General features: G+C 40.2%; 1 protein-coding gene across 3 annotated transcripts in view; it reads right to left on the bottom strand.

Moving 5' to 3' along the window:
- Window positions 1-353: 353 nt before the first annotated feature.
- The window catches only part of sema6bb (sema domain, transmembrane domain (TM), and cytoplasmic domain, (semaphorin) 6Bb), a 120678-nt gene continuing 104734 nt past the window's right edge, over window positions 354-16297 (bottom strand). For all 3 annotated transcript variants that reach the window (XM_082188476.1, XM_082188477.1, XM_082188475.1), the window contains one exon: window positions 354-5985. In XM_082188476.1, coding sequence (XP_082044602.1) covers window positions 5057-5985 — 929 coding nt within the window. In that variant the 3' untranslated portion in view covers window positions 354-5056. The remainder of the gene's footprint in view (window positions 5986-16297) is intronic.

Consider the following 16297-nt stretch of genomic DNA (forward strand, 5'->3'; position numbering starts at 1 on the left):
TAAGCATTTGTTTCATGTGCCAGAATGGAAGAGAGAATCTTGGGAGTTTGTGTAAATGTCACATCCTTTTGATTTTCCCGGCAAGAACGTCCCGAGTCTTTTACAGACAACCGTTGTGGTAAGGTCTCATTTTTTAAAGTTTCGTTACAAGCTGTTCACACATTGTAAAATAAAAAAGCTCCTTTAAGATATTTAAGAATAATCAGATTTGTTTATCTAATGTCATTTTTAAAAAAAATATCCAAGTTCCCCTGAAACCTGCTTAAGTGCGGCACAAAGTACATGCAAAAATGCATTTAAAAAAGGATAAATATGCAGTGCACCAGAAAAATATAGGAAAACGCAAACACCAGTTAGGTTCTTGATGGTTTATTAGAACAGGAAATGATAACAGAGCACAGTCTCCATGCTCAATGACAGCCAGAACTGAGGACACGGAGTTTTCAAATGTAGAAATGTGTGTGCGCATGTGTGTTTAAATACAGTGGAGTCCAAAAGTCTGAGACCACATTGAAAATTTGGGATTTAAAATACCATTTACACCTGAAAATAAACAGGGTTTGGTATTTTGAGAAAATTTGAAACTTTACAAGATAAAAAGAAAATGATATTTTTAAGATTTAACACTATTTCCAGGTCACTGATGAAATAAAATTCAATTTGTGACATTTTTCATGTGATTCTGTACAGACAAAAAAAAGAAGAAAAAAAAGCACAAGATGCTCTTTGGATAATCTCAAATCATGCTGGAGAACACGATCATCAAGTTTTACGTAAACTACATGCAGCTCGAGTGCTGCTGTCATTAAAGCAAAAGAGGGACAAAACCGAATACTAAGACATTCTGAAATTCATTTCTCAATTCATCTTTTCACTTAACTTATTATGCTGATAATATAATTTGTAATGAAAAACATTCAATTAAATAAGAAAAAGCTAAATAGAATCTTTTTAGACTTTTGAACCACACTGTCCATGTGTTTGTGATCTTGTGTGTGTGTGTGTGTGCGTTTGTATTGTTGATTTGGGAAGCATGCATGTGACAGTCTGATTGGTGGACATTAATAGGGCAGACAGTAGCATGTCGTGTTGAAGTACACACTACCTCTGTTTTCCCCAGACCGAGGCTGTGTTCATGCAGATAGTTCACTTAAATTACATTTAAGCACTGAAACCATTATGTACACTGATGGGGACACGACTTGTCATTTAATGACAATGGACCCAGTAACACGAACAGCCTCCGGTGCGAGACAAATCAGAAGTCCATCACAGTTAACAGAAGGCTTGGCTCTTTTGCAAGTGTTTTTCTTCTTCTCTTTCAATCAGGAGAAACATCTCCCATCCATTTTTTTTTTTTTTTTTTTTTGAGAAAAGGCTTTGCACAGTTCATGAACCAGGATCAAACACTGAAATTCAGGTCACAGTCGAAGAATAATCATTGTCATTGTTGAAAAAAAAAAAAATTTCACACACCAGAAAGCAAATCAAATCACTTTCATGAACTCAATAAACCAACCTAAAACATTACCACAAAACAAACAAATAAACAAATATAAAAATGAAGATATCAGTACTGGCTAATATATTCTCTACAACTTTACAAAAAAAAATTCAAACTCTGTTTGTTGTTTGTGCTTGTCAGATGTCAGGTTTTGCAAACTAAAAGCATGTCATTTCTAAACAAACCATTTCTTTCTTTGTGTTTGCGCATTTCGTCGGGTGGCCCATTAGCTGTGGCAGTTTGTGGCTGGGGGGCTGTCAAAAAAAAATAAAAAATAAATCTCAGGGCTTTAAAAGACAAAGCGGAGAAAGAAACAGCCCAGACAATAAGAAAGCCTGGAGCGCACTGTCCTCACTGTTCATAGGCAGCATTTTAATTGGAAAATTGAGAGTAGGGAGCTTTCTAAAACATAGCTAGATATATTCCTGTCCAAACAAATCCATAGCAGAGTGTTTATGGCCGACTCCATTTCTTGCTTGAGAGAATTACGACATAGGAAACAGTGAAACAACCCTCGTTTATTTTATTTTCCCCGGAAAAGCATTTTATAGAGCTCCACAGCAAATTAACTCCATTTCACAGCCTCAAAATCTTGTGCGAATGAACCCAGACTGTGTATAGCGATTGCATACAGGGTTTCACAATAACTTTGACCTGCGCTTGCTGCTGGTTTCTGGTTTGTTACTTACATGGGATGCGGTTGGGAAGATGATTCGCTGCTTGAGTTTTGCTGCCCACATCTCAGGCGATTGCTTTATAAAATCTGGCTGTGAGCAAGCAAGTGGGTGCCTGCATTTCTGCACGTCTCTCACGATCATCTCTAGGGCTAAGATAGACTTAGCGTAATCACGCATGTTTCGCCTAATGGTGCAACAGAGTGAAAAGCCAGAGAGAGGGAAGCAGGGCGAGAGCATGCATGGGTGGGCAGCATGGAGTCGGTGTGAGGGTGGAAAAGTTTGAAAATGAAAAGAGCTGGGTGACAGCATCAATTAAAAAACTGCATCAATAATGTTGATTGTGTAAAATAATTATACAGTTTGGAACTCAGTCATGCATTGGCACTTAAAACCCATAAATTATACACTTCATTAATGGCTTTAATGTTCAGCTTCAGCAGTTTCATCAATCCACATTCAAAAGAACGCACTCCCCTACCCTGTGCTCTTATATTCTCTCTCTATCAGCGACTCACCAGTGTTTTCATTTGGAACACGGCCTGTTTTTAAACCAACATACACTTAGTGCTGAAGTATTGTTGATTATAGGACCATCAGACAATTCATGTCAAACTCTCTCATGGACCATTTTCACATTTTTGGGTTTGGAACATAAACAATAGCAGGGTAGTCTTCTAGGGAAGCGCATGTGAGACCATTGCAAATTTTTGCAATAGCCTACTATTTGTAAAAGGGGATAGATAACAGCAGTCCGAAAGATGTCAAATTGACCCTCATTCCTTCAAAAGACGCATTTGAAACCCCATTGCAACAGGGTTTAATGCCAGGTAAATATAACGCAAAGTATAGTGTAATATACTACTGTTTAAATGTTTGGGGCCAGTAACATTTTTTTTAATGATTTTTAAAAAGTCTCTTATGCTGATTTAGGCTTCACTTGTTTGATAAAAAATACAGTCAAATATTGTGAAATATTATTAGCATTTCATTTTTTTTAAATGTAATTTATACCTGGTATAGCACAGCTGAATTTTAAGCAGCCATTGCTTGTCTTCAGTGTCACATGATATTTTAGAAACAATTCAAATAAGCTGGTTTGGTGCTCAAGAAACATTTCTTATTATTTCTTGTCTATATGTTGAAAACAATTGTGCTGCTTGATATTTTTGTGGAATTCAAAAGAACAGCTCTTGTTCGAAATATCTTTTTTTTTTGTAACATTATAAATGTCTTTAGTGTCACTTTTGACCAATTTAATGTGTCTTAACAAAAAGACAAAAAGAATTCTTATGTTACTCTTAATTACTCATCTCACACTGTGAAAAGGGTCCATTGAGCACTGAGTAGAAAAATCCTTTAATGTGCATTACTGCCCTCTAGTGGACACACTCAGGTAATGCTAGGTGAATTACTGGTTCCCCACAGGAAGAAAGCAGAGATAACGTCGTTCACTGAGAGGTGAATGAATTGAATAGTACACTATTTCTTTCATGCCTCTCGTGGGGTTTACAAAACAAACAAACAGAAATCCAAAGAGAGCCAGAAGAAACTGAACAATGGCTGAAGTGGGCACAGTGCCACCGGGAGCCCAGTGGGTTTGAATTTTTTTTTGCTTTCCATCTAAATGTAACATTGTATTCATCTGATTCTGTGTGGCTTGTGAAGGCTGGCAGTGAGGGGGGACCCAGAGGGGTCCGATCTGTCTGGCTCCTCATTGACATTCTCCTGGGCTTGGCTGATGGCTAGGCCATGACTCTTAACGGCTATTTGTTGTTGGGATGGTCTTGTCTAAATGGGCCGCACAAAGAAACCCAGTGTCACTGAGACACTCAGAATGCAGCTCCCTAGTGGCCCGGCCCAGCCCATACAACCGAGCTCACATTTGACTCAATGGACTGCAGAGAGAACGAAGCCAGGCCGAGTGAAAGAAAGAGAAAGTGTTGCAAATGCTCTGCTCTAATTCTAACATGTGTAGAGGATAAAAAACGCACTTATCTTGGTTTTGAAGATAAACCACAAAATAAATGGGTCAAGCCAACAAATGCCCCTGTACGCAATATAAAGTCATTTCCACAGTGCTTCCCTGCTCCTTCCAGAAAGCATGGGTAGATTAATCCATGATTGTTGGCGAATGCTCTTCTCTATCACCCATTTACATCTGATATTCCAGCACACAAGTCTTTTGATAAAATCACATGGCAGTTTTCTTGATTGCTTCCTGACACTTAATAGGTAAGGGAGGGAGGGGTAGTCAGTCATTTGACATCAGATCACTTACGAAACTACAGTGAATTTTGCGTTCACATCAAGTCTGGTCGACAAGCACATTTTGGTGCGGCTCACATACACACACGCAAACAGACAAAAGGAAGTTTGAGCTTGTCTGCAAAGGCCCGGGACGCACACAAAAGAAGCATCCACAGGCTCAAATGTAAAGCAAGAAAGAGGTGAAAACGAAACGGATCACTTCCATTGAATGGTTTACAGGGCGTGAGATTACAGAGAGACAATCCGCGACTGCTTCGGTATGCTAAACAGTCAACATACCCATTCGCAGGATTATGATTATGTGTTTCACCTCCCATCACCCATCACATCCGTTATTCCCAAGCGATCCTTCCGTTTCATTAGACAGGGCGTGATAGAAGCCGCAAACGTGCTAAGTGGCGTCAACCCTCAGGCTGGGGAAGACGGCAGCTTTAACACCATCAACGCTCTTATTCTCTCACTCTCTGTAGTTCTAGAGCTCAGCCACTGGTGGGGGACTTGAAAGACACTGGATGGCAGTGAGAGAGGACAGGAAGGGCAGGATTACAGAAGGAGTCTGAGTCTTGGGGGTGATGGGACTCTGAAGGGTGTGAACGGCCTGGACCACTCATTGGCCATTAGGGTTGCGCTCACTTACACTTTTCACCAGCAGGTGGCTGTAGTCCTGTAGCTCATTGAGCCCCCGCTGAGTATGGTGACCTGGCCGTACTAATGCTGCATTAGTACGCGGCTGTATCGGATACGGGTGGTGGCCAGAAGGAGTCGCGTTGTTGCTATTGAAGTTGAGCCCGTCGCGGGACCATCGCAGATGTTCACCATAGTCCGTCTGCGTGGTCGTGGTAGGAGCCGACACCACCCTCCTGCGGTCAGGGGAGTCTTGAGGTGTCGTCGGATAGTTGTATTCACCGGTAGAGTTGCGGGTAGGCGGGGCGGATGGTTGCCCGCCCTGATCCCGCTGATTCGAAGGGTGGGAGAGGATAAGGTACCGCTGCCGCTCCGAATGCGGGGGAACATCGCCCGATCCCTCCTGTCGCCCACCCTGCAAGTATTTGGAGCTCAGGTAAATGACCGCAGAGTTCGTCGTGCAGGGTGTCCCTGTCTGGGCCAGGAAAGTATGGCTCTGGTCCCAATCGCAGTCTGTGAGATGAACGTTTGGAGTTGGACGTTTCTGCTGCAGAGGCGTCTGTTCTGGAGTGGGAAGTCCTGGGTCGATATCTCCAGATTTTGGCCAGCCGTTGGTGAACAGATTCTCAACCTGCGAGCGGGGTCGTTCGCTGCCGCTGATACGAGTCACGCTGATCACGGAACCGCTGCGACCATGTCCAAGCACGCTTTGCTCCTTGTCACCCTTGCGCCGACTCCCCAAACCAGATCCACTGGCTCTGGAACGTTGGCGGTGCTTGAGGCTCATTATCCAACACACCATCAGACCTGACAGCGCCGCCCCGGTGGCAAAAGCTGAAACTGCAGACACGACCAGCAGGTTCACAGACACCAAGCCATCTGGTTCCTCGATGAAACTCTCCTGCAGAAGACCTGAACACATAGAAAGAATAACAGAAGTGAGCATAAAACACATTCATACCTAACAAAGAATCACAAAATTAAATTACCCTGAGTTTTCAGCAAAAAAAAAAAAAAAAAAAATGAATGCACGAATGAAGGAAAATAGCAGACTAATTGCACCCATTACTACCTAAAGTGGATGTTCATTTTAACTGCTGTAATAATCTATCATCAATTACGTGTTTTGGAACATTAACTTTCAAAATAATTATCACTGTATAATTCTGACAATTATTGAAACTTTTAAGCTGTATTTACAGATTCAAACATGCCCTGGGTGTGATAGATCTGGAGTAAAGAGGGATGAGAGCAATGGATCCCATTCACTTTGAAATGACAGAAGACTTAAGTTCTCAGAAGAGCACCAATTAATTATTGATGATGAGAAAAAAGGGAAAGCATAAAAATAGTGCTGCAGCAGATCAATTAGGAAAATATCAGTTAGGTTTTTTGTTCTATGGAGCTCAAACACCAAGGGCTGTTATTGATAAAACTGCAAGTGAGCCAAAATTACAAAAAACGTCCCTTCAAGTTTAGGGTGCCAAAAAAATAAAAATAAATAAATCAATAATAATTGTTGATGAAAAAATAAGGTTCATGGAATGTTTTTGTTCAACTACCCAAACATGTAAATCTATAGGCAATATCTTATTAATTTGAGAAAACTCAATAAAACTGGAGATTTCTTACAGTGACTCACAACAGTAAGAACCAACATCATAAAATGGCTTAGCAGACGAAACGCTCTTGAAACAAATTAATTTAACTGGCAAATTTATCACAATAGAGACAAATGGTAAGCATTTCACATTGGTGAAAATAAACAGCCTTAATTAGCACTTACAGCTGTTTGTTTAAGAACTCAAATAAAATGAGAAGAGAGGAGGCGCAATCAATAAAAATGTTGCTACGATAATTAGCTCATAATAGCTGCCTCAGTGTGGGTGTTTGTGTGTTCAAAGAGTCCGCTGAATTAAAAGATACATTAGCCGCAGTTGGGCACCAGGGAAAGGAACTGTACAACATGTACCACGTCGGTCATTTCATTGGGAGATGTTGTGACAGAGTGCCTATCAATTTTCTGGTGATATACATGTTTACTTCACAGTATTCATTTTGGAGAGACAGACCACATTACCGAAATGACACTTCAAATCAATCAATGCATTCATGTGGATGCTGAGTCAGTGTCTGCACTTTTCTCTCTCTTTCTCTTTCTACAATCCCTCCATTTGTGTTTATCTCTGTCTCTGCCCTGCTACCGCTCTCTGTCTATTTTGTTTGTGGTGTGGGGGCATTATATTTATTCTATCGCAGACAGATACCAGGTGTGTGTATCTTTTCCCAGCATGCTGACTGCTGTTTAAAGAGCAGTCAACTATTGGTTTTTGTTTTTGTCATCTTTATGATTAACTTTTTGGCTGCCGCTGCCGGTGTGTGGCTGCATTGCTGCTAGAAGTTGGATAAACATCATTGGCATGGGGCGGTTCTCGTCATGAACCACTGCCTAAAACAGTTCTTGTTTATGTTGTTGCAACCCACTTGTCATTCACAAGGGCCCCAACATGCATCAGGAACGGGGTCCTGAAAGGATGTGGTGAGCGGGGTGGGATGCTGGGATGCTGCTATTTTCTAGGTTGTTTATGTTCAGGCATTGTGGTGTTTACTTTCGGTGGCATAAGGCAACGGGGTAGAAGGTGAAGTTACTTGAGTGCTTGAAGACTTCTCTGTGCGACACACTTTGTGAACTTTTCAAACAAACTTTGGAGTAGAAAAGAACGAAAATTCAAATGTGCCAGTAACACATTATTATAAGGTACAATAAGTCATCAACATTAATGCACTAGGTATCATGAACAAACGGTTAAAAGCCTTTTTTAACCTAGATTATTTTACCAATTAAATACATTTAACTGACAAATTTAATTAAGATTTACATTCATGCATTTTTACACTTATATTTATGCATTTTTAATTAAATATGAAGTATAATATTTATATTTAAATATATAGCACAGCAATTTTGAAATGCTATTTTCAATGTACCATATGTAAATGTAATCTAATTCTAATCTTGCATACTTAATAGATTGGACTGGTATGCAAATTAAGATGCCTTCAATGTTTCAACTATAAAACAACAACATCCTGATTTGCTATTCTGTTTCTCTTCACTAGTAATCAACAACACTCAAGCCAGTAAAACAAAAATCCCCAAATAATACTGTAATGAAATACAGTAATGCAAGTACTTTACACCCCAGTGTATTAACTATTGTTAACAAAGTTAACCTTATCGTAAACTTTATCTGTTAGATGCGCACATGAGGTCATGAGAACTCACAGAGAGCCTGACTCTCTAAAAACACAATTTCGTTTGCAAGCAGTACTAAAACACACATCAAACGCTCTTTGTATATACGTCGCTTTTTTCTAGGCGAAGCCCTGATGGTGCCTCAGATAGATATTCCTCAAACCACACCGGCCTTTCTCTTTAATGAAAGAGACGTATTAAAGCATCCGCCTGTCTGGAGGGCCACCTCTCATTTGTTCTCTCCTCTCGCCTGCAATGTGTCCATCCTTTTTTACAGTAAGAAGATGGTGCATGCATGCAATGAATAGATTGGGGCCATCATAGATGTTGCTTTTGTAGTCACTTCGCTTTGTCGTGACGGGAAACAAAACACACAGACGAGAGCGGACGAAGGGGGAGAGATAGTCTCAGGCACTGTTTCTTTCTTTTCGTCATTCCCGACGGGGTGACAGAATCCCCCTTTTTCCCCATTCACTTATTAAAGCTTAATGGAAGGCAGCCGGACTGTCAGGCTGGAGCGCAGCAAGCACGTCTTGAGCTGGAAGCTCCAATTACAGGCGAACAATGGCGGTGGAGCAGTCTAGTTAGAGTTGGTCTTCAGACGGCAATAGGCCAAGTGCTAAAAGACTCAGAGCCCAGGGACTAACTGCCTTGCTTTTGCCTCTTTTTTCCCCGGGTCTATTCACTAGCAGTTTGATGTTTGTTGCTTATCGCTCTCCATCTCTGTGCACATCTTCTCCCGCTCATCTCTCTCTCTCTCTCTCTCTCTCTCTCTCTCTCTCTCTCTATGCCACGTCCTTTCATCTTCTGCTGGCTGGCTGTCTCCGGGGACGTACCCTTATTCTTTTATTCCCTGTATCACTCAATTGCTCTCAGTCTCTCTCTCCTTTTCAACCTGTAAGCAGAGAGGCGGCTAATGAAATGCTAGCAGGTTTCAGTTTCTTGTTGAGATCATGTCATTAAAAAACCTCAGGTGGAATATAGATTTTCTTCTAGCAAATAAGCAACCTTCTCAAGGTTTATTAATTACCCGATCTTCTAGCATGGGGTGAAACAGTTTAGTGTGGTAAAAACAGGCCCTTATCAGCTGTGCTTATGTAACAAACACTTATTCATGCAGTAGTTTCTGCACTATGTTAGATGCTGTGTGTGTGTGTGTGTGTGTAGCGTTTCATGTTAGCACGAGGCCTTACATGCGAGCGTGTGCATTTTTGTGAGTGTGTGTATCAGTGGCTTATGGTTCACTGACTTTACTCATTATCTTTTCTCTTTCTATCTCGGTCTTCTCTTCCCTTTGCTCTTTCTCTCTATCACACACACACACACACACACACACACACACACACACACACACACACACACACACACACACACACACACACACACACACACACACACACACACACACACTTTCCCTTCTCTGCAGAAACACTGCAGGCTATTCTATCTGTCAGCATATCCTCTTTCTGGTTCTCGACATGTCACCCATCTTTTTCTGTACTCATGCCTAGGGATGGGTATCGTTAAGGTTTTAACGGTATTACTACTCTTACCGATACTCCTTATCGATCCGGTACTTTAACGGTATTCTTATCGGTTCTTTTTGTTATATTAAAAAAAGGGAAAAAATAATTTAGAACATAATTAATATTGCTTTATATTTTGAAATGTAAAATAAATATCTATAGCAAAAGAAAAAGCAATGCTTTAACAAAACAAATAAAACATGTATGTTATGCAGAAGGGTGCAGGCTTTTGTGTTTTGTGACAGACAGGACGCCAAAAACAAAGTACAAACACATGGTCAAACAAGAAAAAAAGGATACAATAAAACAAATATACAAATTATATACCCAGTGCTTTAATTTCAGTAATGTCCACTGACATTACTGTTCAGGAGTAATATGGGTTAAAAAGGCATCTAATAAAGTCAGATGTAAAATAACACTGCATAGTTTATCATAGATAGATTAAAGCTTATATCATTCAAGAGCTGTGACTGATTTTCTCTTTGCCTTTTGTTGTTTGATTCACATTAATGGAGCAATCGTCAGCAGGTTTATTAGACTGCTGCCTCTTTAAGACCAAATGCAGATCTAATCATTATTAAGCCTCATATTTTCTCCCAACTATTTACGCCGATTTAAGACATAAACTGTATTTAAGTGAATAAACTGTTTAAGTGAATCTCCAAGACGGACATTTTGACATATTTGTGTATTTGATAGTTTAGATGCGCACACGAAGCCCAAAATATAGGCTACGTTGCTTGTCTCGTTGCGGTGTTTCGGAGAGTGCGCCGCATTTTGGAACAGCGTCTATTGCGTAAATTTTGGTACTTTTAATAGCCTTTTATTATCAAACGTGTCCCGCAGTTTAGCAACAGTATAGACTACATTTTACAACAATCACCGATCGTGCAGATTCTGACGTTACTTTTGGGTTTTAGGGAGAAATGACAGCGCATCGCTCTGTGAAGGGAAGGAAGTTGCGCTGGAGAGAATGTGGCTTTAGTTTTTAATGGTTATACCTCAAATATCTTCTTTTTTATAATCATTGGAAGCCTAAATCTAAAATAAAATTAGCTTAATATCAAAGATCTAAAGTGTAACCTTTTGAATGTTCTGTCCTCATCGTCACTCATTAAGCAGGGCTGTTGTGTTGTGCGCGCCGTGGCTTTGCGTGAAAGATCGCTCTCTCTCTCACACACACACACACACACACACACACACACACACACACACACACACACACTCTCTCTCTCTTTAGCAAAAATGCATCACAGACAAATGGTTCAATATTATTATATATAGGCTAGAAGTGGCTGGCAAAATTTAATTCGCAAGATAATAATTTCTTAATAGCAATAATAAATAGCACGTGTACTTTCATAATTTCTCCAGTACCGACAGCAGAACCGATAACGTCCGAGCTTAACGATCCAGCGGTCTTTCAAAATTCAGCACCGGGGCCCGTTTAATACCGGGTTTCGGTACCCATCCCCCTCACTGTTACCACCACAGCTTTGTGTTAACCATGTTGAAAAGACCAGTATTTCCGGTCAACAGATTATGTTGCGTTGTAGATGCTGGTATGTTGGTGTCCATAGAAAGAGTCTATGGAGAGAGAAATTTAAGTTGTTATTCAGTGAGCTTTTAACTGCTGCGAGTGGAACTTGAGAATCAATTCAGTCCAATTAATGTGAAATTAAATAAATTCATGAATTGTTCATTGTTACTTCTTTCATTAAATCTCATGTGAGATTTGATCAATAATGATTTAAAATTTGGTCTGTTTTTCACACAAAGCTGACTTGGAATATAGCAAAAGAGTCATGTGAACCACTTGTGCTTTTTTCATAAGTTTCATATTTTTTTCATAATTTTCATATTTTGTTTTCTATGGAAGAAATAAGTCATACAGGGTTATTACTATTACCTTGAAGGGATAGTTCACCCAACAATGAAAATCCTGTCATCATTTTCACACCCTCATACCTTCAAAACCATTAAAAGACAGTCATTACATTTCAAAACAACAATAGACCCCATTGACTTTCATTGTATTAAAACAAAACTTCTCTTTTCCATAGAAAATAAAAAGTCAATCAAGCTTGGAATGACATGAGGGTGAGTGAATAACGACAGAATCAGCACAAACATTACACCAGCAAACCCAGTCCTGTCAGCAAAAGTTTCCAAAACAAAATATGCACACTTTTTAAACACGTCTGGTTCCAAGCAGAGTGTTTACAGAAAGACAGTAGTGAAGACATTTATGGTTTCTTAGCTTACACTTTAAAAAGCCAAACTCTCAGATCAATATACAGCTGGCGGGTTTACATACGTCTGCATGTGTTCTCAATTAACTCTTCTATAATTTTCAATAAGCCAGAGCTGTTCATGGCCTATAACACTGCAATAAGGTGAAAGGCTTCCTGGCACCGGTTCAGGGTTTCTAATTCCAACATAATTGTGCACGCTACAGTCCACAATGTCTGACGATGATTAACATGAGACTAAATAGAAGGGACTGTTTGAAATAACGAGGGCTGTTGAGCTGGGGCGAGCTCAGGATATGAGTCGCCCCACCGGAGCCGAATGTTAAGAGAAACGGTCCGCTGCTAAAACACTGTTGCCTATTGTCGCTTGCTCACCTTTTCCACATTCTGCAGACGCCGCCTAGTCAGCCACAATTAATTGTAGTCAATTAGCGCATAGTTTTTCAACATAGCTTCCCCCATTCACAGCAACCGTTGCCGACAAACGCTAATGAGGATGCAGATGAGAGTCAGTTCAGCTGTGTTAAATTGATCAAACAAGTATCATGGAAGCATGTACTGCATTGCAATACTACAGATGTGGCTGATGGGGGCCCTAATGTAACAGGAGGTTTGCTGGTAAATTGATAGCCTTAATTTGGGGCTGAACGGTGAGAACTCTCAAATGAAATCATTAAAAAATATTCAACCTTTCCAGCATGGGTTATAAATTCAGAAAGGGACACAGCGGTATTAGTCTAGCCAATTGCGAGGCGCGACATCTGCATCCAACACAATCACGAAACCTCCAATTTCAAGTTAATCTTTCCAGCATGCTGAAAGTGCTCTGCATATGACCGTATATTACCAGCTGCTAAAAACACTTCCTTATTTGTATTAAGTTAACCGGTACCGACGGTTTGTCTCTATAATGGAGATGTTGAGTTTTCAAGCTCAGTCTGGCAGAGGTGGAATCAGTTTTCCACACATTTTCTAAATTATGAAACTTTTCTGGGTCATTCACGATCTGCTGTGGTGGCTCAAAATGTCTCTTTCATGCTTGTCAGACAGATACTCAATAGAGACACAGGTCTCTGGCTTGATGAACTGAAGAAAATCCTCTTTAGGATCAATAAAGCTTGTTTGTCTCAGGATCTGGAGCGTGTATTTGTGTAAGAGAGAAAAATGGTGTCAACGCACCTGTGGGTGCATGCAAGGTATTTCTAAGGCTGAGAGGTTTTGCTGTACGGTTTTGTGTGTCCCTTACACACACACACCTGTCTGAGCTATATCTTTCACCCAGTCATGATGATCTGTGGCGGAGAGATTCTTCATGCCCTGTCAACATGCCTGGCAACCGCCACGGCAACAAGGCTCTTCGTGCTGCAGGCTTCAGTGGCAGCTGCTGTTGTCCTTTTACGCTCCTGAGTCTCTCTCTTACTGCAGTCAAACCAGTCAAGATTTCTCACACACTAAAGCTAAGTTCTAATTGCCAGAGAGTGCCCTGGGAAGTGTACTTCAGCATTCAAAATTCAAAAGTGAGGTATACTGGTGAACACTGCATAGGGATCCTGTGAACTGAACCACTGCCATATGCAAATTTCTCTCTCTTGAGCAATCTTTTACAAAATGACACATGATATTAGTAGTTTCTTGGTCTTTTTTTCCCACTTAAACTGATATAGTAAAGAAAGGACAGGAAATTATATGTATGTATACTTTTCAAAATGGAACCAAATTTAAAATGTCAAATTTTGCAATGATTATTTTAAAACATTGTGGTGTTTATAGCTATTTGAGACCTGAATGGTAAAATTAAATTGTTATGATGGCTGTTAATTGCTGAGACAGTACTTTCTAATTACTTCTATTTAGTTTAGTAGAGAAATATGTCTAATTAGTTGAGAAAACAGGCACAATTAGTCCAAATTAATCATGTAATCATTTGAGAGTTGTTGTGAAAGTAATAAAACTTCAATTCCATAAATTACACATTTAATTGTCATATCGATGTGGCCATGCACAACTCGTGCATTGAAAGGGAGCCAATTCTTCAATTTTGCCCAACTCAGGTACACGGAATGACCTACCTCAGTGTAGACATACATGTGTTTGTCCATGGCTAGATTAATGACCTGGACATGAAGGTCATGAGATGTTGTACACCAGGAGAACATGAACTGCCCCTGTGGGAGTGTTGGAAAGGTCTGGAGGGCAAGAGCACCACATCAGTCTTATAAACACTCACTTTAACAACTAACCCCTCTAAAGCCTAACATACTCTGCAGAGCATACAAAACGTGATTCACACCAAGTGTGACACTACAAAATGACAACTCATCGAAATTCCAAGTAAAAAAAGATACGACACATCCAACGTGTTCTGTTCGACTGATTTCAATGCTCTGCACAGTATTTTTCTCCCTTTTAAGACATAAAAATGACTTGATATATCACTAAAGAATTCTGAAAAAATATTTCTTAGTTTAAAAAAAATATTTCACTTTTTTTATAAAAAAAGTTATAAGAAATTTTAATAATATGTCACAAAATTACAGTTTTACTGTATCAAATAAATGCTGCCTTGGTGAATATAAGACAAAAACATAAAAAAAATCTAACCAATCCCAAACTTTTGAACAGTAGTGTTATGAGATGTACAACTACAGCTGATACCAATTACAGTGGAGAAGCAAATTTGCCAGCATGTGCCTCATTGCCTTTTTCTGCATGGCTGTCATCCCACTCCACGAGAATGACAGCACCGTGCACTTCTTTGTGTAACATGGACTTCAATTAGATCGTGATTGCAACCCACTGTTTGCCGAGTCAAAACACCACCTTTCTCCAGGAAATATTTTAGCAGCAGCGTAATTGCCTCCATCTGTGTCAACTCTGTGATTATATTCAAATGCTTTAGCAGAAACGTACACAGGAGAAAAGGGTAAGCGGGAGGGCTGTAGATGCAAAGAAAGAGTAATGGGGCTTATGACTCTCTGTTCTTTATACACATACTGTAGTTGAACTGCAGATTCGAGGAGAAGCCTCATTTTGTAGTCCATTCACTCGTAACAACGGCAGGGCATGACAGTTTTCTCCTACACTAATGCCTCCCTCCCTTTTAATGCCTGGTTTAACAGCGTTGACATTTGCTGATGAGTTTTCTGTGCAAACAATGAGTCCGTCGGTCCCACAAGTGAGCGTGGTTAACATTTAGCGGCTTTTTGACAACAGCGGCAGGTATATTTAGATTACACCCCAGTGTGAAAATTATTCAGTGAGCTTTGGGGTGGTCGACTTTTCAAAGGAATCTGTCAGGAGTTTTTGGGAACCGCAATTCATCAAAGCTAAATTATCCTTTGGGACTGTTTGCACAGTTAGCTTACAATGAACTGAATAAAGGAATAGTCTGAATTGGATGAATTCCTAACTTTCTAACCGAATGTAATTACAATTATAGGTCTTACTTCCTTTGGCATAGTAACTCACAGTCTGCTCCACCCCTCATGTGACCTGAAATCTTACAATGAAAAGGATACTGTTGAAGTTTAAGGACCGTTAAATTAGCCGCTAATCCTGTAATCGATACGGCTGACTTAAAGGTCGTGACCTGTAAAGGGTTAACACCACATTGGGCTGAGATCAGGCGAGAGAGTAAAGTGTCCGCCCAGGCTGGAATGTAAAAACTCATGCTAGCATTTCTCTCTTTATACAACATGCACTCAGCATTCTAACAACAAACAAGTTAATTGTTTCAAGCACTGTTGATGATTTCTTGAGCAAAGTTGTTGCAGCTAGTGTAGTCATAATCCATCATTATGCAAGAATTCGTAAACCTGGCAGCCTATCTAAACTGAGAGAGAGAGGCAGAAAGATAAAGCCAAAGAGATAGGCCCTCAAAATGCAGAAAGACAAGTGGCTGTTGGCGGCCGTGTCTCGGGCCTTTGAGGGCAGGCCTCACAGGTCAACTAAATTAAAGCGTCTGATGTCTACATCTACTTTGATCAGCTCCCCTCTGGAGTATCAGGCAAAAGGGGAGCTGACATTTTGAATCAGATCGCTAAGTGCTTGGTCAGGGCACAGGAAGAGCAGTCGCATCTCTAATTACGATCCTCACACTGTTGAACAAAATGAGAGAGACGGAAGGAACTGCCTGATCGGTTACTCAAACACCAAGGTGAAGTGAAGGTGGAAGAAAGATACAGAAA

This window comes from Leuciscus leuciscus (assembly GCF_965113295.1).
Source record: "Leuciscus leuciscus genome assembly, chromosome: 13".
Classification (NCBI taxonomy): Eukaryota; Metazoa; Chordata; class Actinopteri; order Cypriniformes; family Leuciscidae; genus Leuciscus; species Leuciscus leuciscus.